General features: G+C 36.3%; 1 protein-coding gene across 1 annotated transcript in view; it reads left to right on the forward strand.

Annotated features, from left to right (window-relative positions):
• Positions 1-27,956, forward strand: part of EPHA6 (EPH receptor A6) — a gene marked incomplete at its 5' end in the record, with an annotated part of 345,320 nt that overhangs the window by 106,193 nt on the left and 211,171 nt on the right. The window contains 2 exons of the mRNA XM_010005499.1: positions 10,219-10,374; positions 19,154-19,489. Coding sequence (XP_010003801.1) covers positions 10,219-10,374; positions 19,154-19,489 — 492 coding nt within the window. The remainder of the gene's footprint in view (positions 1-10,218; positions 10,375-19,153; positions 19,490-27,956) is intronic.

Raw genomic sequence — 27,956 nt, forward strand, 5'->3', positions numbered from 1 at the left:
GACACTAATTCCTCTTGAAATGATATGGAGAAAATCCAGCAAACAGATTCCTTCCACAGTAATGATAAATAATATTCCTTACTGCTGTTTTTTGGACTTCTCTTTTGCAGAGTTCACTGCAGCGTTGAGAAACTGGCTACACTTCTGCCTTATCCTTCCTTCAAAAAAGCTCTTCCAGTTACAACTCTAGCCTAACCACTATTTCAACTTTTCTTAATGAAAAGCAATTTGACATGCTGAACAGCTCCCAGCAATGTTAAATAAACTAATCCCTATATGCATTAGGATATGGTGTCATTGGTCTAATGGATTTTCTTAATTTCTTTGCTTTAGTCTGAGGACTGCAGCAACAACAGTTTCCACCTTTTCTTTTTTTTTCTTCTTTCTTTTTGGAAGTGGTAAAGAAACATATTGAAGAATCTGTCCTCAAAAATGCAAGGAGGGACATGCCACTACAACATGTATTGCATAGGAGTAAACATGCTCTACTCACTTTGCAGTGCACACGTTCTTCCAGTTGTCCTTGCCCTGTGCATCTACAGTTTATTGAACATGTTAAATGGAGGTTATTAAACTTCACCTGGAGATTAAAGCATTTTCTCCACTATTCTCACAGGTGCTAGTGAGCTTTCTTGACTAGTGCTGGCTACTGCTCCTCTCTTTTAGTCCTTTGTGATAAGAGTTCTCAAATGAGCCAGAGCAGCTGAATAGAGGAATATGCCTTCTACTCCAGAGATTCAATGCAACAAAGATGCTGAGGTGTTCACAATTATGCCTGATTATCTAGTATTTCAGTTTTCAGGATTTGCATAGGCACAGAATGCTCCTTGGCATTGCTGTTGTTCCAGGTCACTCAGATGCCAGCTTTTTACTGGACAGGACTGGAATGTATAAAGCATTTATTAAAAATAAAGCTTAGCAACAATGGAACAACGATTAAAAAGTAATAAAATGCATTATACTTTAAAATAAAGAGATTTTACAGCTGATGTGGACAGATTTGGGGTCTCAGTGAGTAACTTCCACCACGTACTCCAGGTCTTCATTGCCCTGAAATGTTCTCAGGGTTTCATTTCTCCTGCTTTTCTAGATAGAAGTGATTAATGGAGATGCTAGAGATGCCTTATGGGAGATAAAATGATATTTTCCTTCCATTCTTTTCCTGCAGGCCTTCCTGATCCCAGGGGTATGCATTAATATATTACTTCCCTTCTTTTTCACTGCTGTCACAATCCTTGATTACCATTTCTATTGTGTGCCTTAATTAGCCTGACTGATTTCTTTTGTATTTTATCACTGTGATGTTGCTTGAAAAAGTATGCAGTAGAGAAAATAGTATTTATACAATCTCCTTTAAAGATTTATGAAGACTACCTAATTGTGTATTTTCTTTGGGGTCTTTCTGTTAAATACCAACAGAAATAAAGACTACTTTGGGTATGTAGCAGTGGATTTGAGTTTGGGTAGTTCTCACCTCAAACAATTTATGAGATTTCAGGGATCCCCACAACAGAGTCAGCAGCACAAAGTAGTGAAAATAGTTGCTTGTTCATCCTGTTGTTTTTGTCTCTCTTGAGCCATCACTAATGAAGTAGCCCAGTCTTCCAGCCATTTTTGGCATGTGCCATTCCTATGTGATATCTTGACTTTTTATTTTTCCCATTGCCACAAATGTAACTACTATATTTTTATTCTGTAGCTAATAACAGCCTACCTGTGTATTATTGATGCTTTGCAAATTGTTAAGACAATTCAAGACAGTCTGCCAGGTGAGCACCGTCCAGCATCAGTGTCCCTGCCAGAATCTGCTGGCAATTCAGCAACAGTTGTGGAAACTTGAGCCTAGATTCTGCCTTCACAACTTTTACCAATTAACAAGAGGTCTTTATGGCCACCTACAGTGCCTTTACAGTACATTTAGACAGAAAGGTTTTCATTGCATGGAGGAATCATAGAACATTGCCACTATAAATAGTGAAACAGCTTTGGTGGTCCCAGCTGAAGATTTTGAGCCAGAGTTTGCAAAGATCATGTGTAAGATTTTGTAATGCTGGTTCCTTGTTATAACGTAAGTAATGCAGCATTGCAGTAATGGGCTAGTGTAGTGTCTGTGCAGGTAAAAACTGGAATCTTTCCATTCTAATAGCTTCTGGTTTTTACTGAGTCAGCCTTGTTATTGACTCAGATGCCAGAAACAATATATTTTTCTCAAATCACTGACACATCTTCACTAGTCAGAGAATAATCACTGATTTCTTCCAGACATAACAATGTGGCAAGAAAACTGCTTTTGTTTTGATTTAGCCTGAGTTTGTTTTCTACTGTTGGAGCTGATACAGACAGACTTAAAAGGACCTAACAAAATTAAACTGTACAGTCATCTCTGGATCCCCCTTTAGGGAGGTGTATATGATCTAAACATGTATACAAAATAAGTTGCATTAAGTTGCAATGTAGCAATGTTCTTTAAAATAAATAACTGTATTGACTCATCAGTGCAGTTTATAAACTGTGCTTAAAGGGTAATTTAAAAAGGTCACAGACCCTCTGTAAAGCACTGTAGCCTGTATTATGAAGAGCTTTTATTTTTATTATATGGTCCTGATATTTCCAGTCAATTAGCTTCTTTTCAACTGCTTACAATTTTGCCAGAAATTTCATTTACTTATATTGGTTTCAGAAAAAAAATAATTCAGCTAATTAATAATTAAGTGAAACACAACATTTTACCAGTATTGACAGCATTTTCCTTCTCTTTCTTTGAGTAGTACTTATGCATTTAGTTTCTTATTCTTAAATTATGGTCTTTATGAAAGTGTTTAGAATGGTCTTTTTTAACTTTTTGAAAATACAAAAATGAGTCCTTAGTCAAGATTTTTTAAAGAGATTAGTAATATAGAATATACACCTACAAAAAAAAATAATTCTATAAATAAGTTGACAAATACAGTGGATAGGCAACCTTTAAAAGTATCGTTCTGCTTTGGATTAACAAAGAGCAGCAGTTACATGTGTTATTCCTACTGTGTCACTTGTCTCCTTCTTATAAGGGGGGAGCCAGAATATGGACAATCTTCCTCCCAGAACTTAGAGAATCCTTCTATTACTAGGCAATTATAGCCTCCAGCAGCAATATGAAAAGCAGCTCAAGTCACTGAGTAATTATTGTCCTGTATGAGAAAAGCAAAGTTTAATAAGTTTCACACTGCAAAAGCTGTATGAGTCACCTCAGTGGCAAACAAGGTGTTTCTTTTCATTGTTATTGGAAGTCTTTAGTTGCCAGCTTAAAAGTCATGGAGAAGTAGCTGACAAAGCACCTTAAGAAGGGCAGAATAGTTTTCACTGGTGCTGTGTGGCACACATCCCAGCTCTTTGATGAGCTATTGAATTGTATCTAGTGTGACAGGCAGTGATAAAATTAATATAATTGACTGTTCTTGTCTGTGTGAATTTTTTTGATAAACCACAGATAAAACATGATATGTGACCTGAATCGTTACTCAAGTTATTCTATTGCAACTAATGTTTTATACAGAGAAAAACTTCATTGATATGAACTGAAAATACTGTTTGATGTATACCAATTATCTCTTTTGTAATTTTTTTCTAATAATTTTAATAAACCACCTCAACAGACTATCGACATACAGGAATGACAGAAAGTAAGTCACTGGGGAAAAAAATGAATTATCACAAAGAAACTACAATTAATTTAATTTACCTATCTTCATTATGTAGTTGTATTTGAGGAAGCAACCTTGTACGTGCCTCTTTTTCTTTCCTCTGCCTTCTCCCTCTCCAAAACCAAGGATGTTAGTAATGCTTTTATCTGTTCTCCAACTTAAAGAATAGAAATAGGAAAGAGCAGAAGATATTGGCAACAGAAGAGATTGACTGAATCATACAAACACAAATGCGTTTAAGTGCATACCAAAGCACACAGGAATATAATCCAGCAAATTTACTGCAAACAAAAAAGGAAATTCAGTCTGTTGTCCCCCGGAAGTTGAGTCATTCTGTCACAAAGTTTCCTAGTGGTGTCTGTTGTCCCCTCCTTACCATCTGCACCCTCGAATCATAGAATCATAGAGTTATCCTGGTTGGAAGGGACCTTGAAGATTATCAAGTCCAACCATAACCTAAGTCCCCCTACAGTAGCCTGACTTACGAGTCCAGTACTTAAATCATGTCGCTAAGCACTATATCTGTATTTCTTTTAAATACTTCCAGGGATAGTGACTCTGCCACCTCCTTGGGCAGCCTGTTCCACTGTCCAACCACTCCTTCGGTAAAGAAAATCTTTCTAGTATCAAATCTAAACCTCCCCTGGCGCAGCTTTAGGCCATTTCCTCTTGTCTTGCCATTATTCACTTGAGAGAAGAGGCCAACTACCACTTCCGTACAACCTCCTGTCAGGTAGTTGTTGAGAGCAATGAGGTCTCCTCTCAGCCTCCTCTTCTTCAAACTAAACAACCCCAGTTCCCTCAGCCTCTCCTCATAGGGCTTATTCTCCAGACCTTTCACCAGCTTGGTAGCTCTCCTCTGGACATGCTCCAGCAACTCTACATACTTCTTGTAGTGAGGCACCCAGAACTGCACACAGGATTTGCTGTGGTCTCACCACAATCACCACAAAGTAAAGGGGCACAATCACTGCTCTACTCCGAGTGGCCACACTATTCCTGATGCAGGCCAGGATGCTGTTGGCTGCCTTGGCCACCTGTCAACCAGCACCCCCAGGTCCTTCTCCACCATGCAGCCTTCCAACTATTCATCCCCAAGCCTGCAGCTTTGCATGGGGTTGTTGTTACCAAAGTGCAAGACCCAGCCCGTGGCCTCATTAAACCTCATGCAATTGGCCTCAGCCCATCAATCCAGTTTGTCCAGGTCTCTCTGTAGTGCTTTCCTACCCCCAAGCAAATCGACACTTCCTCCCAGCTTAGTGTCATCTGCCAAATTGCTTAGGAAGCACACCAAGCTATAGCCTTGCTTTCTTGATAAATTATGTCTTATATTCTTGAGTTTTCAACTAATCAGTATGCTCCATAATTTATACTCTATCATGGCTGGACTTCCTCCAGTGGGTTCATGATGCCTCATGTTTCTAGCAACTTCTCTTGCATAGTCTCCCTGTCACTTTGAACATGACCCAAAGTAAATCCCTTCTGTTTTCTCACAGTCCATTAATGACTTAAATAAAACAAGGGCCATGTGAAGAAAGAAAAGAGGTGAGATTACTTAATCAGATTGTACTCACAATCAACAGATGTCCACACAGCTTCATTGTCCTAATTATGTCATATCCTAATCTTGACTTTGTGATCCTAGTCTGCCTTTTGTAATATACAATGTACATATTTTGTTACATTATTTTCTCTTACTTTTTTCTATATACTTCTTTGTTCTTTCCTAGACATTTTTACTAAAATATAAATTGGTTAAAGTAACATTATAGGTCCTTGTTTCTGCCGAGTGGTAGAACAGAACAGGCCTTATAGGATTGTCCTTTTTGTAAAGTGATCATATATCAGAGGAGTAAGAAGACTTTAAAATTGGAATAATTATATATCGACAGAATATAACAAATATGAAAGATGTCAGTCTCATAATGCATTAGCGGGTGTCAGTAAGCAATTTAAAAAAATGTATGAGGTGGAAAAGCATAGCAAATTTTCTATTTCAGAAAGATTAAAACACCTCTTCCACAGCTACTGATGATTGCCATTCATTGTAAATGACAACAGTCTTCTCTGTTTTAATTTGATTGATGAGTTCTCAACAAGCTGTAAAAATCCAATTTTCATGAGAAATGTCTTCCCACACACAGACCAAGTGTCAGATGTGCCTAAAAGTTGCTTCTAAGATTCCCTTGGATTCCCCTTACTTAAACTAACTTTGTAACAGTCAATTCACATGTAAAACTGAGAAAAATGAACTCTAGAACAAGCTTCTTTCTTTCACAACGACATGTTCCCACAGAGCAGAGTAAACATCTGGGTTTTTTTTAAAGCAACAAGGTTTATGACCACCATTTGCATTTTCTGGATTTTGTGTCTATACATCATGCACCCCCTAGGCTGTGGAAGGACTTGATGGCTGTTAACAGACTTAAGTAGTACAGACTCTTAGGCAAGAGAGCATGATGTAGTAATTGACCCATGACTGTACTTAATGGACTGGGCAATTCAAAAGTTCCTTAAAAATACTGGCCCATCCAGAATGAGATGAAGCCCTTCACTCCTCACTGCCTGAATAATGCCACAGGCCTGCACACAGGTCAGCCTTTGGCTGCCTTCCCCTGGATTTGGAAATGCGTCCGGTTTCCCAGATGGATCTTAGTGAAGTATGGCTTTCTCTCTGCTTGCTATAACATAGATTCAGCTATTGTTTTAGGTTGTTGAGGCACAGGGGCCAGTCGTGTTGAGGGCTTCCCAGGGATGTGCAGGGAGGGCCTGTCCCTTGGGCCTTTGATGGAGGACTGAGCTGGGATGTCAGTGCACAGGTGGGCTACACACCTACCGTCCTGTTCAGAAAAGCTATGATTGTATCTCATGTTAGGCAGTAACACCTCTAAGGTTTTTCCAGCCTGTTTCAATACCTCTGAAAATCACGTGGACCGTGCTAAACCATTTTGCAGCTGCTTGATAAATGCCTTCTCCCACCCTGTGCCCTGGCTGGGAGTCTAGCAAGCCATGAATCATTTTCTTTAAGAGTTCACCAGAGCCTTGCGTAGCATTAATCTATCTTTGCATCTATGTATAATACAAACAAAACTAAATGTCCTATGTTAAACATTAAATAAGGAAAATATATTAATTATTAAGTATCTATAGTTTAAAAACTTCGTAGTCAAATCCTGATAAAGCTGTAGTAATGCACATTTATAGATGTGTTATCTTTTATGAAACCAATTAAATTAACAGTGTTTCTCTGCATGATCTCTGGCATTTTATTGGAGAAAACTTTAGTGTCTTTGAATTGTTCATTCAGATACCCTGCTAATTACTTAATCATTAAGACAATATATTCTCTTCCCCCAGGCTTTAAAAAAGTCTCATCTCATACAGTTTGTGTAATTAGTAACTTACAAAGTCATTCTGTTAGATAAGGTTAGGGAAAATAAGATGCCTCCCAGTGATTTGGAAGTTAGAAAAAAACACTCTGTGGTAACAAAGATTTTTTTACAAAGGGTTTTTTTAATAGTTATCCTTAGCAGCTTTTTATGACAGCAGGTTTTCAAATTTCAAATTTTAGTTTACATTAACATATGCACAACTCATTTGTGAAAATTGTAGATTAAATAACTATTTGCTGTTTATAAAATGCTGTGAGGAACACCTTGAAAATACTCGTTTACAAACACATACAAATGAAACTTTCTACACATATAAAGATCTGGAGCAAACTTTTAACTTATTTATAATAGATGCACACCTAGTATATTATTTTACATAGGAAAGATGGGTTTTTTTTCCCTCTCCAAATACAAAACCACAGCCTATTTATAATTAAATTTTTTTTAGTTTCTGATTTGTCTATCAGGCAGTTTGTGCACTCCGTAATTTTGTTTGGCTGAAACTGCCCCAGGAGAATAAACAATAGAAATAATAGGAAGCTGGGCAAAATCTGAGGAACTTGGTTAACATTGTATAAGTCAGCCCATTGTTTAATGCCTTTACAGAGTCATATCCTAATTCTTATTGTAGATAATGTGTGAATTCATGAATTCAGGACTCTAAAGTGGAATACAATACCTAGTGCTTGTTTATGGTTTGATATCACAACCTGCAGTCACACACAGGGATTTAGACAGTAGCACAGTCTGCAATCTCATGCTAGCACATGTACAAACTCCAATATTACAAAATGTTATGCATAAATCTGAATTTTCCCCCCATCTTTTCCATGATATTATATGTGCTTTCTTTTAAGAGACATACCATATCAAAGCAGTAATTTATTTAAACGCATTGCAGCATACAATTTGAGAATAAAACATTTACTTTTTAAAATTGGAAGTGAAGTATAATTTTGGAACAGTGAGCTGCTTGAACTTTAAGCAAAATATTATCTTGAAAGAGAATGCTGTATTTCTTTTGATCTGAAGTGGTTTGTCATTTAGGAGACAGAAGGGAAGAAGGAACGATTTCATAACTGTCAGCCATGAATTTCAGAAGTGATAGCGATTTTTAGGAGCACTCATTTAACTTTGACTGAAATTGTAACTGGAATTGCCAACTCTTTAATCACAAACTTCTTTGGGTTGTACCATGTGTGTGAAAGGTAGCTATTAAAAAACAAGAATTTAATACTCATCCTTTGATAAGCCAGGGTAGGATTTGGGCATGAGAAAAGAAGAAAAGTAAGCATAACACCCTTCCCTGATACTGCCTTACCTCCTCTCTGCCTTTCTTCCAGCAAAGCTAAGAGAGGAGTCACTGCCTGCAGCCTACATCTACAATGCTGCCTTCTTCCATGCACCAAACCTGCTGATTTTTCCAATCAATAGAAGATTACCACTTACTGTAATCAGAATTGTATCAGACGGGTAGACTTCTTTCAAAGAGAAAACCCCTGCTGTTCCCACCCCTCTTATCTCTTAACACCAGAAATGCTTGCCTTTTTTTTTTTTCTTGTCCTTGACAGCTGGGCAGGATTCTTTCCTAATGTCTATTCAGCCAAGGCAGAACAACACACTAGGAAGAGAACTGCTGAAACTGTTGGGTCAAAGTTAAGCTCGTAAAATTACCTTTAAAAAATGGACTCTTGGATTCCAGTAGGCAATCAACTGTTATCTTTTTCCATCTCCTCATTCATTTTCCCTCAGCTACTAATGAAACTGCTTTTATATCAAGCAAGTCCTTTGGAATCAGAAGTAAAACTGATATGTGCATATGTTATCTAGAAGTTAATACTTTTTAATAAATCAATAGGAACTGACTGAATCCATAAATTGCATTCTTTTGGGTAATTTTTAAAGAACATCTCATTTTAATATTGTTATATCATCTTATTACAAGAGAAGGAAGTACTGCCTAGTTTCTCTAGCAATGTAGAGAATAGTTTTGAATATGTCAAAATAAGAAAAAGCCACATCAGTCTTTGAAATTATATATATAGCAATGGTTTCCATCATAATGCTGGAGGAGTCAGAAGGAATAAGAGTCTGTACAGTCTATACCTATTTGAGTTGCTCTTTCATTTATTTCAGTTCTGGTTTTGGATTGGGAAGCCAGAAGACAGTAACTGTAATATGTGCCGGCATGTGTATGTAAATGTGGTAACTGGCAGGAGAAAGAAAGAAAGAAATCCCTGCTTATACAAGTGTGATGAAGTCTAAATATGTTTCTAAAATAAAATTTCATAATTCAAACCTAGCAGATTTATGATAAGATTTGTTTTAATATTTCTGTTTTAAAGGCCAGCAAAAAGACACTTAAGGTTGTGCTCTGGTTACAAATAGCAGGGACTCATGTTCCAAGTAACTGGAGATGTAGTGTGCTCTGACAACCACTAAATCACCTATCTCCAGGGGAGAAGGTATCCTGCTCTCCAGGTTGTTTCCTGACACAATAAAGAGTAGCCTCAAGCTTGCAATAGTTTGTGCTAGAGGATATTGGCATCTTCATACATCTCTGAGGTGTACAGCACCTCCCAGCCTTTCATGCCAACAGAATGCAGAAGAGCCAGCTGATGTGGTCCTTCTGTCCGAGGCTTCTCAGGGGACTGGAGGCAAGTCAAGCCCATCTATAAATATAGAAGGATGTCATCCTTGTGTCATCAAGGCACTGGAAGTAAACATATTGAGCACTGCAAATCTCCATTACTTAAGCCATATAAATAACTTTAGTGGATAAGTTACCTCTTAGTCTTTCTTACTAACATAGATACATAAAAAATAGATAATGTGATAATGTGCTTTTTGTTAAGTGATATTTGTGTAGTTGTCTCGGCAACAATTTCAAGCAGCACTGAGAACTGTGTAAATTTGGAAGGTTACTCTTTTAATGATTTCTCATCATCTGCCACAAACAGATTTATTTTTATTGGTCTTTAATCCATGTACCAATCTAAAAACTGTGAAAAATTGTATTGTCAAAATAGCATACATATTTCAGTTAGAAAGGAAAGAAGGTGCGTTATAACCATAAATGGAACAGATGTTCCTTATTACCAACTCTTGTTTCTGTTAATGAAACTTTTTTTCTTGTTTTGCAGCTTGCAGGCCTGGATTCTATAAAGCATTTGCTGGAAATGTAAAGTGCTCCAAGTGCCCCCCACACAGCTTGACTTACACAGAAGCAACCTCTGTCTGTCAATGTGAGAAAGGTTACTTCAGAGCTGAGAAGGACCCACCAACTATGGCATGTACCCGTAAGTCTGATCACTACCAGTGTCCGCAGTTCTCTTCTCCTATGCCTCATTTATTTATTTTTATATTTAAAAAAATAAAACAGATGAGTTTGTAAATTTTTTTGCAAAGAGTTCTATTCAGGATAACAAAAAGCAATTTTTTAAAATCAAAATTTAAACAGCATGTTTCTACTTGGTATAATTATCGCTAAAAATACTGACATGTTTCTTAGCATGGCGACTTTTTAACTTGTAGTTCTGAGAGATAATGCAAGGTATATAATCATTGTCATTTAGATACCCATGTTGAGTTTTAACTACCAGTAAGTATTTTAAATACATTAAAATATGTTTCTATAAAAACTTTCCAGAATGTGAGGAGTCACATAAAGAAAGAAACTGGTATCATACCAACACAATTGAATAAAACCTAAACTCTGTAAAAAAGATTAAGAAGTCATTAAAAAAGGGAAAAAAAATCCAATCAGAAGGAGATATCTTGCATATAATTTTCTTTCCATTCCCGCTTATATGACAGTGATACTAAAAATTCTTCTGATTTTTAAATAATTTTTAAAATGCAACATTTTGTGATTTTTGACAAACCTAAATTTGTCATAAAGACAAAACTGATGCCCTGCAATCTAGAGGTGGAAATTCTAACTGAGAGAGATTTGTATTATTTTGATCAATGTGGTCACATGTAGAAACCTAAATAATAAATTTTATTTTCACTCAATAAAATAGTTCTCATAGATTTTCATATGTGGTTCATTACTCACTGGAATTAATGTATTGATCATAAAGCAACTTTATCTGTTTAATCTCAAAACTGAGAACAAACAGTAGCATTTAAAAATCTGTGGGTGAAATACTATATTCACATATTAAATCCTATGATTTCTTAAAGATTATTAAAATACATTTTCAACATTTTCTAAGATAGCTAATTTTCTGTGTAGCATTTTGCTAGCTCTTCTCTTGGAGTATTTGATTAAAGCAGATTTGTGCGACAATCCTCTTCTTAAGAGAATTATAAAAAAAACTTGACACGTTCAAAGCATTAAGCATTTTAACAAGCTACATATACAAAAAGCTTAAGTGATAAAACCATAAAAACAAAGTACTATTGAAATAACCATCAGTGTATAGTCAGTTACCTCCCTGGAGGTGTTCAAGGCCAGGATGTATGAGGCTTTCTGCAGCCTGGTTTAGTGTGAGGTGTCCATGCTCCTAGCAGGGGGTTGGAACCTGATGATCTTTAAGGTCCCTTCCAACCTTAACCATTCTATAATTCTGTGATTCTACGATAATTTTGGTATGTTTACACTACTACAAGGCAGTACCGCATAAAAATAACTGAGCTGACACTAGAGGAATTGAACAAAAAAAAAAGGTAATTTGGAGCTGATTTACAAAGTCACAGGCACTCTGTTATCCTGAAGTCATTATGCAGACCAAGATATTGACCATCCACTAAATGGGAGTGATAGTCACCAAAAATGGCATTCCTCAGATCCAAGGTATTTAGCAGAAAGTTTTCTAATTTAACTATAGATTTTTCAGAGGGGAAGGGTAATTCCCAGACTCCAGCTACTTAGTGGACATAGGGTTCAGAGTGGTACCCCAATCCAACACAAACAATCTGATGTCGGCTTACTCTGGAGCAAGGCACAGAGGCCTATCTATCTGTACAAAATATGGAAGGCAATAAACAATGCTTTTTCACACTTCCTGTGGGAAAATAGTGATTACAAATAATTCCCCTCAAATGAGTGCCTCAAGCACAGGCCATTGCAACTCTCCCACAGAACTAACACAAATCCCAGGCACTCTTGATGGTTTCATGGTTAGAAAGATAGTTTCACTCATATATTATGTAGCTGTAGTTCCGTATTATTTATAAGTAATTGATTTTTCATCTCCCAAGGACAGTTCTCTGAAAAAATTACTCAGGTATCACCTGATGTTTCCATAATTATATTTCAGAGCACAATTTTAAACTCTGCTACTCATTAGCATTGACAAGCTAGGGAGGACCTTGCTAGCCCTGTGGCATCAGGGAGCAGGTACCTACAACATCCTGGTACTTTCCCAACAAAAGTGGGGTGGTGAGAGCAGCTTTGGCCAAAAACTGTTAGGGAAGACTTGCTGTCAGACCTCTCCGTTCTTGCTAAGGATGTCAGCCAAAGCAACTAGTGAGTGGAGTCAGGGAAGAAATCAACCAAGATGATAGGAGCCAGTGGCCCACCTTCACCGCAGCTTGGGATAAAAAAGAATTAAGTGAGACAGTGAAACACATTCTAGTTTCTGCCTTGCTCTTACTTCAGTGCCACCATGCACTGCCTCTCTTTCAGTCTAGACTCCAAGATATCAGTACTGCATTGCTGTAACAGCAGCTGCATCTATCTTATGCTTCCAATGATGATTATTTCACTGATTGTCCACTCTGCAAAAGACAATAAGACTCTTGATAGGCAGACTGCTTTCTTATCTTCTTGCACGTTATTGGTAATGAAGAGTCTGTAGGCCGAATTATTCCCTAAGTGATATCTTAAGTTCCACTGCAAAATTTATGCTCTTAGTTACTGAAATTATGTTTCCATCATAAATACCAACCACATTGCCTTCGGTGGGTCTATGAAGATGTGGCTAATTTAAATGTAATAAATAAAAGTGAAAATATGAGGCAGAGTAGAACTTAGATTGTTCCTTCCAAACTGCAATGCTTTACTGTAATAAGAGGAGTTGAAAAGTTAGGAAAAAATAGAACCAGTTTGACTAAATAGAGAGCAAAGACTGTGCAGTAAGAAAATGTATTTCTAAAAAACCACTTCTGGAGCAGATGTGCATTTTCTATATTCATTTTCAAATGTGTGTCCTGAGATGTGAGCTGTGATATAAGAGATGAGAAAATTTTCTTCTGACTTTTAAAATGAGAGTTATTCTTGAATCAAACATGGAATGAATAGCAGATTACCCTTATAAATGTCTTCGTATTCAAAAAAGCTGAACCAACTGTATTCATACCTATTTTAGTTGCTTCCCCAAGTCTGGCAAAGCAATATGCCTAAAATAGGTAGATATTTGATTCTCTCACTCTCTTTTCATTCCTGGATAGAGGTAGACAGTATTCTTGACTCCAGAATTTTCCCTCAGTACTTGAAACTTGCATATGCAGCGTTACAGAAAATACGGACCTTGAATTAAGACACTATGAATTTAAGAGTTTACCTTCAGGCCTCCATTTTTTTCAAGATGAGCTTCAAACCTACATTCATTAATTCTGTCAAAGTGCATACTGTATGCTGTTCCAAAATTGCACAGTTCTCATTTTTACGTCATGTAACTGTGTTTTGTAAAAGAAGAGTGTGCAGTCTGCAGAAGAGCATAATAGAATTCTAATTTTAATGAAAGCAAAGAAAATTGCATTAAGATATATTGTTAATCTCTTTCCCCTAGCCTTTTTTTCCAGTTGATTGGCACTTGTTATCAATCCCCTGCTGCTACTCTTTCTTCATATTTTATTTCTTTGCTCTATGAGAGAACTCTATCAGTGATCTCTCTGCATATACAGTGAGCAACAAATAGCATAATATCTAATCCCCTGTCTGGTTACCCTGTACATAAACTCTGATATTTCCTACTATAATGTAATTGGATAAATCGATCCATATTTTCAAGGCCAAAGGCAGGCAGGCTTATATTGGGTCTGAATGCATTTCTTTTCTTGTTATGCTTAAACAATTTTGAACCCAACAAACTTACACTCTGTTCAGTAACCTCTGCCACAAACTGAACCACTCTTTTATGAGTCAGCACTGTAATTCCAGCAGTGAAATCAACCAACATGCTTCAAGCCTTCAAGTCCACTGCCTGTATTGTTATTCTTAAGTATATACTTGTTTGTAATTTATCATTACGCTCAGATTTGAATTATTGGTTTGCAGTCACTTGCTTCCGTTTGTCCTGCCTGCCTTACAGAGGAATAAGTGAGTCTGAAAAGGAAAAAATGCAATGCAGCATTTTGCATCAAGTCACACTACTTATGTGGGCTACATGGATGTATGTGTATTAAAAAGTAATTATGAACTCAAGGAGAACAGCCAGATGCTGATTCTGAGTGTTTTCAGAAGATGATGGTTAATCTTTTCCTTTCTGTAAATTCAGCAGTCAAATAACACACACTTCTTAGAGTTCAATAGTTGGTAACAGACCGTTCTCACTTAGAAAGCAACAAATTATTTCCAGACAGTCATCACTCTGTAGTGTTTGAAATACTGCATTGCCCTCACTAGACTTCAGCAGTGTCGGGTTTGCTCCTTTCTCCTTCCTTAAAGGGCAAAATGCACTTCACCTTCACAGAGGGAGAGAATACAAAAAGCAAGATGAGATGAAAAGAACTGTGTGAGGCATAAACTCAACTCGGTTGCCTTTGGAAGATGTCAATGCAAATCAACTGCATCAAGAGTGCAGAAATATTTCTTACATTATAATTAATAAATGAAGCAAAAGACATTGGTCACACTTGGTTTGTGTTTCATCTAAGAAGCAGAAGAGCTGAATTATTTTTTTTAATGCTCATTAATGTGAATTGTGTTTTACTCTTTTCATAAAACTGAAAGTCATGAATTTTGCTGTGAGGAAAGGATCCATCATTTTCACCAATATACTAATTTTCCTTGAAAATCATTATAAGGAAATCCCTGGTAGCCTTTCACACAGATGTCAGCAGAAAGGTTATTGCTTCCAACCTTTTCCAATGAGTCAAATAATCTTTGTATAATTTATAAATTATAACAAAGCAATCAGGCCACATTCATAAAAGCCCATTGACACATAATTTAGCTGAATCTAAGGATTAGAATTAATTGTCTCTCTTTGTTCCAAGTTCTAAATCTTAGTAAATGATTCACTGCATGTCATTACAGCTTAATATTTGCATGAAATCACAGTTTAACTGGCATAATTTAACAGCAATTAAAAAGCTATCATGCAAATCGGCATGAGGGGCCTCAAGTATGAAGTATGTCTGAGGGGTTTTTCAGCATTTGCAGGCAGACAGTCATATACTTTCAGACACCACTGTCATAATTGACAGTGTTCTCTGCATTGATTGAAATGTGAATGTAAAATAATTCATGTTCTGTCTTACAATTGAGGATTAAGTCCCCAATAATGAATATAACAACCTTCACAGCCTAGTACGAATAAAAAATACATTTTTTAAAAAGCATGTTTTGTCTACTGTATTGGCTCTTCTAATGATGCTATCTACCTGTAGTACAAGAAATATCCGATAGAAAATGGATATTGACAGAGCCAGATAAAACTCTCCTGTTGCCTAGATTCACATTCATTCCTATTGTGGCCTGCCAAAGTTGATGAAATAACATAAAAAAAACTCCTGAGCCATGATGACGCAATGTTATATCTATAGTTTATGTAAGATTAAATTTATGTAAGATTAAATTTAGGCATTGGCTCCAATGCTTTGAGCAATTACACACATGCTTAGTTTTAAGTGCATGAATATTACCAATTATTTCAAGGGGATTACTGATCCACTTAAAGTTATGCACATATATGTGTGATTAAGCCTCATCCTCCATATTCCTAAAACTCCTCATTGCTTTTAACAGTGGGAATTTGTTAAGACTAGTCATTATTTAATTCTCACAGCATATTTTTAGAGAAAAGATAATTATTCCTGTCTTCAGCATGTAAGTAATAAGAACTGAAGATGAAGTAATCTGTGCTTGTTTTAGATTATTCCAGTCTCAGGACTGTTTTCCAGAGTAGCTAGAACCATCAACCTCACTAATTTAATGGGAAGTTCAGAGATTTTTAAATCTGGGACACTCTAAAGTTGTAGGGGCCTTTGGACTGAATCAGCATCTTCAAGGGTGTACTGGTCTCTGTTTTCCACACTATTGGAAAATGATGTATCAATATAATGAGCCTTTATTAACAAGTTCAATTTATAAATACTTACACATTACAGTATTTCAATTGCTCCAGTGTTAGGATTATCACAAGGCCACAGTCAGAGAATAGGAAAGAAATAATCAAAACATTTTTTGTGACCATAAAAATTGCAAATTACAAATATAATTTTCGTATGACAGGTTCCAGAAATCACAATTGTCAGTAAAAAGAACCATATACCTTTCAGCTAAATTATTATTTGATAAGCTGAAAAATGAATGGTCTTTACTGTCAGGGGCTTTTTGGCTGCCAGCTATGAACTCTGCACAGATAAATATGCAAAGAAATACTCACATGTTCAAAATATTTTAAACTTCCTTGTACTCTAAGAAAATGCAGAGCAGTGTAGCACGCCCAAATGTTTTAATTATCAAATACTTGAAATCCAGCAGCAAATGCACCATTTGCTTTAGGGCAAAAATAATTTTAATGAAAATAAAGTCTCAGTTACAAATAAATACCTGGAAGAAAAAAGCAACTCAAATGTTCAACTACAGTTCACAGAAAACTTTAATGTTATTATCCCTCCCATATCATACAAACTTTTTTCCCCTTAACAAGCATTCCAGCTTTTATACCCACATTTATGCCACATAAGTAAACAAATAGCATCATTTAAATTTTACAAATGTTGGTGAATAATGGCTTTTTTCTGCAACTTTTATTGCCTCTTCATTAAGGTTAGTATTCATCCTTGCTGCTATATACAGCTGTTTAGATCATTAGACCTATTAGTTTATCAGTAAAACACAAAGTAGAGGAATGTTTTCTGTCAAAGTATAGTCTGTTTTAGTATTCAGGGTAATCTTCAAGAATCAAGAAGTTGAATAAACGGATGTGTATCAGTTGTTGGTGCATATTTCTGAATCACTCATGGGCTTGAATTTTTAAATCGCTACATTTTATTTGGTCAAATAAATAACTCAGAGTTTGAAAATAAAATCAGCAGATCAGTGCTGTAGTAACTGTAGATCTGAAGGAAATAATGGAATTGAATGACTGAAGGTTTTCCTGAGATTTTAAATCATGATTTATGTATTAAATGCTAGGACAAGCTTTGATCTCCTTCCTAATGCAAAGTGCTGACCCTTTATCTGACTGTCCTTTGGGGTCATGGTCTTGCCCTCATGCTACAAGTTGTAGAGCTGGAATTTACAAAAGTATTGATCAATATTTTGAGGGTTTTGGTCGTTATTTTTAGTTCTTCTCTCATTGTCTTAATTTTTTTATTACAGACATTATGATATTTTAATTATCTGACTCAGATTTACTGTCCCACTGAACTTGTTGGGTGAAATACGCTCTGTGTAAAAACCAGCTGATGCCGGTTTCACGTAGTTTTTCAGTCTCCTTAAGAGACCATGAAGTAATGAAAACTCACTGAGCCTGAGCAGTATCTCAATCAAAAAATTATGCTTAAGTCTTGCTGGCAGGTTGTATAAATCATGAAAAGCTTCAAAGGAAGCTGAAAGTTCTCAAAGTTCTGCTAACCACTGGCTAAGCAATCCATATTCACTGTGATTTTATATTGAGAATTGGGAATATAATGTTTATTCAACTCACTTATTTAAAAAAAAACCCTGGAGTTTCTGGAGTATAAACCCTTGCATTTTGCAAAATCTGTATTTCTTCTCTAATTTTTATGGGCATATTTTGGGACTATATACAAATTATTTTTGTAACCCATGTGTCTGTAAGTGCTTGGTTGAAATATGTTAAGTGGAAGAAGGAGAATATAGTAAAATAGATATAAGATTACTCAGACTTCCTTTAACAATTTCTACCTTACCTTCACCCCTGCATTAGTTCCTGTCTGAAAAATCATAAAGTTCTTCCATCAGACTGTAGAAACTGGTATGTAAAGCCTCACATGTGGTTTGATACAGTAAATCAGCATAACAGCTTAAAAGTTGTTGGACATAACTTGGCCATTGTGGGATCCATGAGAAATGAGTCACTTGTCATTCAACTGACAGTACCCAAAGAGCTTTACCACCTGCTTGCTAGCTGAGAGCGTTCCTGTTCTCTGCTTCCTGCTACTGTCTTTGCATCCCTCCCCACAATGTTCAAGAATTATTTTTTCTTCTGGTTTACTGCTGTCCTTTTAGACCTTTAACTTGCAAGGTTGATGTCTCCACTGTTACAGTGATGCTGATGAGATGCCAGGTGAGAAAGAAAAAACTTGTAAACTGCCTCTTGTGCCTAATAGTCTTGGCCTGTTGCCACCTAACTCTGTTAATGAACAGCAACAAAGAAATCCCTGGGGATAAGCAGTAAAGGATAGAAAAAATACCTGGCACTGCAGATCTAATACAAACAACTTTACCTCATGCGGTTATTCCCAAGCTGTTAGTTATTTATTATTCAATTTGACTCATAAAACACATTATAAGTATCAGAAAAGCCTAAATTACTAGAAAAAAATTAAGGAAATTAATTTCATGGTTAAAGCCCTACCTGAGTATCCCACAGGATCAAGAGATACTTGGTACAAATTTGTGTTATCGAGTCTAGGTTTGACATTCCCAGGTCATTTTTATGTTGCCTTAAATTATTTCTGAATTAATTCTAATTTATTTAGATTATTCAGCTTTTTATAGTATCACTCATTTATCGTTCCTGCTTAATTTTCAAGGATTGTAAGTATTTAGATAATTAGTAATTTTTGCCTTGTATTTGTTTTTGAAACATAACACTTTTAGCTTCTATTTGCAAATAATCGCCTTAAGACAAATAATTTGATTTTCATTATCTCTTTTTTCTCCAGAATAGACAGCTAACATTTAACGGGCTTTCCCCTCCTTCACTGCAGGGCCACCTTCTGCTCCAAGGAATGTGATTTTTAACATTAATGAAACAGCTCTCATGTTGGAATGGAGCCCCCCAAGTGATACCGGAGGAAGAAAAGATCTCACTTACAGTGTCATCTGTAAGAAATGTGGGTCGGATGCCAACCAATGTGAGATTTGTGGGGGAGGTATCCGTTTCATCCCCAGGCACACAGGTCTCACCAACTCCTCTGTGACGGTGCTTGACTTTGTGTCTCACGTGAACTACACCTTCGAAATAGAAGCCACAAATGGGGTCTCAGAGCTGAGTTTCTCTCCCAAGCAGTTCACAGCTATCACAGTTACCACAGACCAAGATGGTAAGTCCCAGCACTGCATGTCTGTTGCTGTGCCCCTGTCATCTATGCACTTCTTAGGGGGATAATTTTGTTTCTTGGCCATCTGGGTCAGAAAGTTAGGATATTTTGCAGAATGTTAAATGATTTTAAGTGCTCCTGGTGAGGACTTTCAGCTTCTGCTGATGAGAGCATCAAATGCTTTTGGCAGTTGGCCCTTGACCCCATTATATGAGGCATAAAACTATACCTTCCTGTTTACAAGTAAGTGCAAGCTTTAACTTGGTATCAGTGGTTCATCGGACCTGGAGTCTGTGTCTGGTGCTTTTCCAAATCTTTCATTACGTTTTCCATTTTGAAAGAGTAAAACACCACAGGTCATCCATTACAATTTCAAAATTCAAAGGTGAAATGAAAGGGAACTCACTTTCTTTAGTATCCATGTTTCATAGTACTAATACAACATGCTTCAACGCAGAATATTTCAACATCTGTATGAGTCATTTCCTTAGGTGAGGTATCTTAATAGATTTTTGGGTTCTTTTTGTTGTCTACTTTGCATTGTTGTGTTTGAGCTCTTTCTTCCCCCCATTTCAGCTCAGATTCATATCCAAGGTCACTATGAGAAACATGAGAAACTAAGAGCACTACATTGTTGTTTATTTCTGCAACTTTTTCATCTTCCATCTTTATAAATACTTACTATGCCAGGAAGAAGCATCGTAGGTTACCAACAAAGCAATCTGTATAGCAGTGTTATCTTCTGGCTTGTGTTACTGTAGATGAGAAGTTTATTGCAAAATTATCCCTTGCTGACATTGGTTTCAGAAATGTTTTTTACCTACTGTGCAGTGACATTGAAACTGTAGCTGAAGTGTTTAATGTAAAATAGAACCAAACTGGCAAAGCTACCATTTTGGGTAGAAGAGCTTTCATAATATGTAAGTATTTAGTAGAAGTGCTACTTTTCAAGACGATCCAGTTATGTTCCATTTATAGGAAGGCTCTGTGTTCTTACACTGATCAGCCTACCAAAAAGCAACTTACCTGTTTTTTGGGACAAGTGGTTTTGTTGATGAGGAAGTAATGACTTGTTTGCCTTTGGGCATAGAAAAATTAACAGCTTGCTGTGATGATGATGATGATAATGGCAATTATGGTAATACTAATAATATTAATGAAAATGGATTAGAAAAAGGATGAAAACTACTCACTCACCATTCATGTGATGATAGTAACAGAAGAGCTAGCTATATAAGATGCATAATGATACACATCTTAACACTGAAAATTGACTTAAGCTCTTCGGCTATGTATTGTGTTGTGAACTCTTTTCCTTTGTCATTAAAGGATAAAAACATAGTGCCGGAAACTACTCCTATGGATACTTATTTTAGATGTTTTTGTACATGGTACTAAGTGCAAGTCACCAAGCATACCAGGTGGATGTCACCAGAGATATTGTTTGTTTTTAAACTGGCTAACAGCTGTGTGAACACAGCTTGTGATGGGTATTTAAGTGGTGGCCTGTAAAAAAATAATGTCTTTTGCTGTTGTCTGTTCCTGGTTTGAGGATATAGATTTTCACTGCAGTTTACTCAAAACAGGGAAAAGAGCACTGTTTTGATAAATCACGACATACTGATAGTAAACTCTGGAGTGTAGGCTGCTTGCGTTCCCTACGATAATTCTTACTGTGATAATTCTTTTTGTGTGAAGTTAACTGATTTTTCTTAAAACATGCACAATTATTAGCTTGTCTACTTTAGATTCAGATAAATTGACAGATAAACAGAACAAGATTCTGCTCAGAAAAGCACTAAGGCAAAGTCCCTGTTCTAGAAAGAACATTACCACATATTAAGTGCTTTCCCCAATCACTACTAAAGTAATTTGTAAACAATCAAAAGGTAAAACATGTTTTTTTTAAAAAAAGCTTCATTAAAAAAATATCTAAATTAACAATACTGTTGTTCAGAAAAGTGCTTGGGTGCATTTTCTTTATGGGAGCAAGAAAGTTTTATACAGCAGAAAATATGCTCGAGTATGAAGTAATTGTACTCAATTGACTTTAAATCATTGTATGAGGAAGCATAGAATCATATGCTGAGTTGTAATTTATGTTTCTCTTATGACTAATGGAAGGAACAGACACCTTACTATATAACTTTCTTAGCATGCCTTAGAGTCTGCATTGCCTAAAGTAAATTTCAAACTACTTGAAGTTTTTCATACATAATTCATGTAGTAAATAATGAATAATTAAGCAAAACAGAACTTAAAACAATAGTTGCTATTTTCAAAAAATAGTGAACATACACATTCAGTGAGCATTCCTATGTTCTATTCCTTTAGAGCAGAAAGGGTTTAAAAATTACACTATGCAGAGTGGGAGTCGAGTTGTGAGAAGTATCCTGAGTAGATCATAGAATCATAGAATCCTATGATGAATCATAGAATCCTAGATGATTATACAGACAATGGCCTGCTCTGTTTCAATCCACCATTTCAACTGCATCACTGAGAAGCAGCTCTCCATAGCTATGGTGTTTCTCTGATTGAATAGTTTCCTCATTGTCTAGTCTTCATCTTTAACACATCAAGTTCCTCCTGTGGCAATCCATGCTGGCAGCCACCAGCTTACCTTTTGCCTGCAAGTCCCACAGCAATGGCCTCTCCTAAAATCACATTCCAGCCATGGGATGCTTGGTAGGCATCCTTCCATTCACAGGCTCCTTCCACATGTCTTTCCTGTCCTGGAAGGGGAAATTTACACTAGAGAAATGCTCCTGCCATTGCATCTTGGAAATCTCATTTCTCCCTTCTCAGTGCTGAGTTTGTAAGTGACTCTGGTCTCTGTGATGTCAAAGACCTGCTACCAGCGGACAAAGTTTGAGGCATGGGAGACTTCACTCTGACTGGGCACACACCCTGTCACTGTATTCAAGACCTGTCTGGTTTTGCTGTGTCTGTCCAGTGTTAGCAGCGTGTGAATAGCTGAGGTTTTCAGGCACTCTGAAACTGCAAATCTGGCAGGATTTCCTTGTCTAATATATTTTATTTTATGAGAGCCATTGGCAGATATATCCCAGGTGATGTTTCCTGATCTGATGGTCAAATCTTGCCAGTGTCTTAAAGGGATTGACCTTCTTCTAATTCCTTTCTCCAAATAAGTTCTGGCCAATTCCTTCTTCCTGATACAGGTGTCTCCTGAGACATATCTGTAGCCCAGTGTTGATGATCTGTAGCAACAGCATCCTCCTCTCAGTCTCTTAGAGCTCTGGGAACTGAGTAATGCATTGAAGGATTTAAATGTCTCTTCCAGAAATAAACATGACAGTTTCACCTTAATGGCATAGAGCATTATAATAACAATGCAGATGGTGTAAGTTGTTAAGCCCCTCATCTGACTGTCAAAAAAGCCTCTCAGTGGCACAGCTAGGACAGTTTATCAGGATTAATCCTTCTGGCTGATGACAGCATAAGTTTCAGGATGCTCATTGGCTTGGCAGGGGAGTTCCCTGCTGAGTTGCTTTCCATAGTAGAGCATCTCACTCTACACAGTAATCATAGGTGAAAAATGGCTTTTAAAACAATCTTGATTCATATTCTGAAGATATTTTAAATACTTAAAATTTTCTTCAATAAATATGTTCTTTTTCTGCTGGCAGATATTGATGTTCAGCCATTTCTTTAATGCAGTGAAAGTCAACCCTTTCCTATTTACTTTCATTTCTCATTGACCAGTATAATCCATTAAGCTATTCAGACTGTGCAAAGCTTTAAGATATGTTTCAATAAGTTACATAATATGAGGAGTATAAAATTAAATTCTAGTTTGAAGAAGGAGGTGAAATAAGTTCATCAATACTGTAAAGTATTTTTCCCATAGTATACTTAACAGTTGGTCTTTCAGCTTTTATAATAGTTTCTTTCATTGCATAGCACACCATTCTTTATGACCATTGACAATTTGTCTGTGACGTGTTTTCAGCAAGTTTTTTATTTAAGTTGTAGGCCGTAAAATACCAAATCTAAACGTTGCAACAATTGCATATTTGATAATAATAGAATCATAGAATCATCAAGGTTTTAAAAGACCTTCAAGATCATAAAGTCCAACCATCCATCCTACAATCTCCAACCACTCAGCCATCTCCTGAAGCACCACGTCTACCCATTTTATGAACACCTCTAGGGATGCTGCCTTCACCAGCCTATTTGAATGCCTCACCACTATTTCTGTAAATACATTTTTCCTAATATCCAATCTGAACCTCCCCTGGTGCAACTTGACCCCATTTCCTCTCATCCTATTGTTAGTCACTAGGGACAAGAGGCCAACTACAACCTCCTCTCGGATAGTCATAGAGAGAAGTGAGGTCTCCCCTCAGCCTCCTTTTCACCGGGCTAAACAGCCCCAGCCCCCTCAGCCTCTCCTAATCAGCCCAGTTGCCCTTCTCTGCACCCTCTCCAGCACCTCGATGTCCTTCCTATACTGCAGTGCCCAAAACATTCATTTTAATGTGGAAAAAGGGGACCTGTGGAGGGGGGGAATAAAAAAGTAAAATAATTGTTACAAATAAATTGGTAGGTGTAAAGCACTGGGATAAGAAATATGCCTTTAATTTGTTTGTTCCTGTTGTAGTCAGTGGCTGTGAAGGGCATTCAGCACATGATTAAGCCCCCTAAGAATGAGGTGTTTATTCATCAACATTTTTGTGATATGATTTTAAACATCAAATAAGCTGTGCAATCTGCACACCACTCAGCTAAGAACCATGTTAGGAAAACCAAGCACATCTCAATTAACTGGAACCTCTCACAACAAATGATATATAGTCAGAATAATCATTGCTGAGTATTCTAGGCAGGACAGTGTACAAGATATTTCAGATGCAAACTGATCACTAAAGTAATTAGAAATCACTGCCACAAATGCTAGTTGATCAACTTACAAAATTCTTCAGAGTTAAATTAGGAATCTTTCTTTTTCAATGTTTACCTAAACATTTCTGGAAGCTATTTTATTTTAAAAAAATAAAATAAAATAAAACTAACAACAAGCAAACAAATAAAAAATTAACCACAACTCTGGTGTTCCCAGTACATGACAAGTGAAATGAAGACTTCTAATGCATTCTTGGCAAAAGGAGTAATTTTGGTCCAGGGTAGTAAAGGAAGACATTTATCACAGCTAGTCAATCTAAAACAAATTGTGTTTGTAGATGTCATGACTATCATACAAACCTTTAGGGAGCTTGTTCAAAATGAAAGACATGGTAAATTACAAACCAATTCTGCTGATGTTTGCTGTGGGGTCTTTCAAGCAATTATGTTGGTAGCAGGTTGCTCCCATTAATTTGCTTCTTACAATGTACTTTCTTCACTACCCTCAACAACCCTTCTCCTTCCACTCCTGTGACTTCTCCATATCCGTTTGCATTAGGCTCACAGTTTGGAAATAGTCTTAATTTATATACAGTAATGGCATTAAGTTGTGCACATTGGAATAAGGAATACATCCTTTCTTGAGCTTCAGAAGTAAATTTATTTTGCAGTTCTGTTAGCTTCAAGATAATGTTTCTAATAACATGCTTTTACCTTTTCCTGCCGATACTAGAAATAAGAAACATCTCTTTACTATCTTCATATCTGTGCTACATATTTAAATGTTTTCCCCATATGCAGTCTCAAAAAAAATGAACAAATAATAAAGATTGCTCCTCTGAAGAGATAATACTAGCCAGGATATGCACACTTAACATTTGGTTTAGAAATGCATGTTGCCTTTAACGACATCTGTCATAAGTGATCCTTCACATTCTAGTTTGAATCCTGGTCTGACAGAGATAAGGCAAGAAGTGACAACCAATGTCAAGATTGACTAAGTGTATTGGTTAACAAGGAGCAAAAGAAGGAAAAAAAAAAGAAACTCTTAATCTGCTAAATATTATTTCCATCTAGCAGGCAATCTCTAGTTTCCACTGACAACTTATTTTTGTGTATTAAATTAGGATATTATTTTTATTTATGTTCTATTACAATTTGCCTTCAAACCTTCACGTAAGTAGGAATATTATCAAGACATCAATATTATTCAAGACATGGCTACAGGTTCTAAAAGGAGCTTTAAAGGAGCTTTTAAAAGGAGCAGTAAATTCATTTTAAGTCAGTTTCATACTTTTTTACCCTCTAGAATGAGTGCAACTAATTCTGTGAAGGACCAGTTATTCAAAAGATTTTGTTTCAGTTGTTTTCACTTACTGAAGTGTCATGGAGGTTTGCAAACACCACATCGGATAAAAGTGCTTGATTTTGCTGTCTGCATGTAGGGTCATAATAAATAAAAGGAGGTGTAGGTGATACACAAACCTGCTCCCAAGGAAAAAAATTCCCAATGAGTGAAAGGAGGAGACATGTGAGTAATACAATTCATTATATACAAAATAAACTTTAAAAAATTAAATTTAATATTAAAATATATATTTATTCAGAAAATTAGACCAATATGATCATCATATTCATTTGTTGGAAAAATAATGTTATCTTTTCCACTAAAGTACTCAGTATTTTAAAACTGAAGCTTTAGAGCAAATATTTACAAGAAATCTGTAATTGTGAAATTAGAGCTGATGTCCTGAAGATGTTTCACTGGAAGTCTCTTAAAAATACCCACTGGATAAAACCAAGGGAGACCTGGCTCAGCTAAAGTTTCCTGCACCCTCCTGTTGTCCCCTCTACCCTTGCTTAGTTCTTTTGCTTTCATCCACAGTAGCTGGATAACTAGTCACAGTTTTTCTGCTAAGGTTAATGGCAAACCCTGTAAGTTGATGCAGTGTTAATTAAATCTCATTCTTCATTGAATTCAACCACATTTGCAAGAACATATTTTGTGCTTATTCTGTCTGAATATAAAGTATTATTTTTAAACTTCTGTTTTCCATGTCATTTTAAATAATACATAGAGCAGCTTCTGAATCAGGTGCTTGATCTATAATTTTACTGAAGTGTTTTGAGATTAATGTGCGTTATCTAAGTGACTCATAAATTCTAACTTGTTATGCACTGCAAACAGCTGATGTATGATCCTGTAAGTTACTGACAGGTTGTTCAGCCAATTTCCAATACTGAATTTTACAGTTTAGAAATAAAAGATCATTTTACTATACTAACTCAAATCTGTCTGAAAGACAAATTGTCTGATTCAAATGACTGGTTCATATAGAGATAACACTATACTCTAAGCTCCATTTTTCAAAATTAGTGTTCTCCTGAAATTATCTAACAATTCTTTTTGTCCTGTAATTGAAGATCAATGAAGACTTTTTTCACAGTGTAGGGTAATGGAGTAATGAGATTTAGGAATTCAGTCTGTAGTTCAAGGATGATGGGCTACGGTTTATCAACAATAGAGATGATATGAGTCTGCCTTCTTCCCTCAACTTGTGCATTTTTCTGTCAAGCTACAAATGTCATTTACTAATTAGATATGAGATTATTTTTGATCTCTCATTGCCATATATTCATAGATATTATTTATTCTAATAAAGGAAAAATACTTTAACTGATATTTAGCACATGCCGATTTATAGAAAGTATCGTTTTTAGTTTCTAAATAAGGCAACTCTAACTAGTATATGAAATCTTTGGAGACAGGAAAGAGAAAATCACAGTTTTGTAATGTAGTGTCAAATAGTATTTACCTTTAAAATGGTTTCTTGTATTTGGAGGTGAATTTTGTATGGTCAAAGAAGCAAGTTGACAGCATGGAAGATTAAAGTCTGTGTCTTTTCGGAGAACATGTGTGACTGTGGAGCTGTATTAACTTAATCTCCCACCACCTAAGTCAATACACCAGGGAACTATCTTTAGGAGAAGAGCATAGTTTTATCTGCATTTATCTCCCTGACGTTTTCCTGAAATAACCAGGTTCTGTGGTGCCAGATTCAATGCTAACTTTTGTTGCATGCAAAATACGGTAATACTGTGAAAGTTATTAATCTCAGATGAACTAAGGGATGCTTGTGCCATCTTTGAAGCTAAATTTCACTGGAAGTAGTTTCTCATGTTGCAACCCCTAGGAGATTATTTTAAAGGATGCAGATTGTGTCCCACCACGTCCCTCCTGGCCTGTTCAGCTTCTGTATCGCATGGAGCCACCCGCACGAAACACGCTTCTATGGCATTAACTTGATATTGTAAAGTTTTTGCATCACATTCCAAAGTATGTATCAGTGCAGTTCTGTGTGAGTTCACTGACAAATTGCAAGCCATCTTCATCCATGTTCTAGGTTATATAATGTTGCATTTGCTTCATTATCTTCCCCTTTAGAATTTTTGCTGTTCTATTGTAAACAATAATCGGTGGCATGACTGGTTGTAAAGATGGCCTGACATTTCTAGGTAAGCACCCAAGATGTTAGTCACAATACTGTGTGGTGAACAGTTCCAGAAGGCAGGCTACAACATGAAAAAAACAGTTCAGATC

Source organism: Chaetura pelagica, unplaced genomic scaffold, assembly GCF_000747805.2.
Source record: "Chaetura pelagica isolate M959 unplaced genomic scaffold, ChaPel_1.0 scaffold39, whole genome shotgun sequence".
NCBI classification, from domain to species: Eukaryota; Metazoa; Chordata; class Aves; order Apodiformes; family Apodidae; genus Chaetura; species Chaetura pelagica.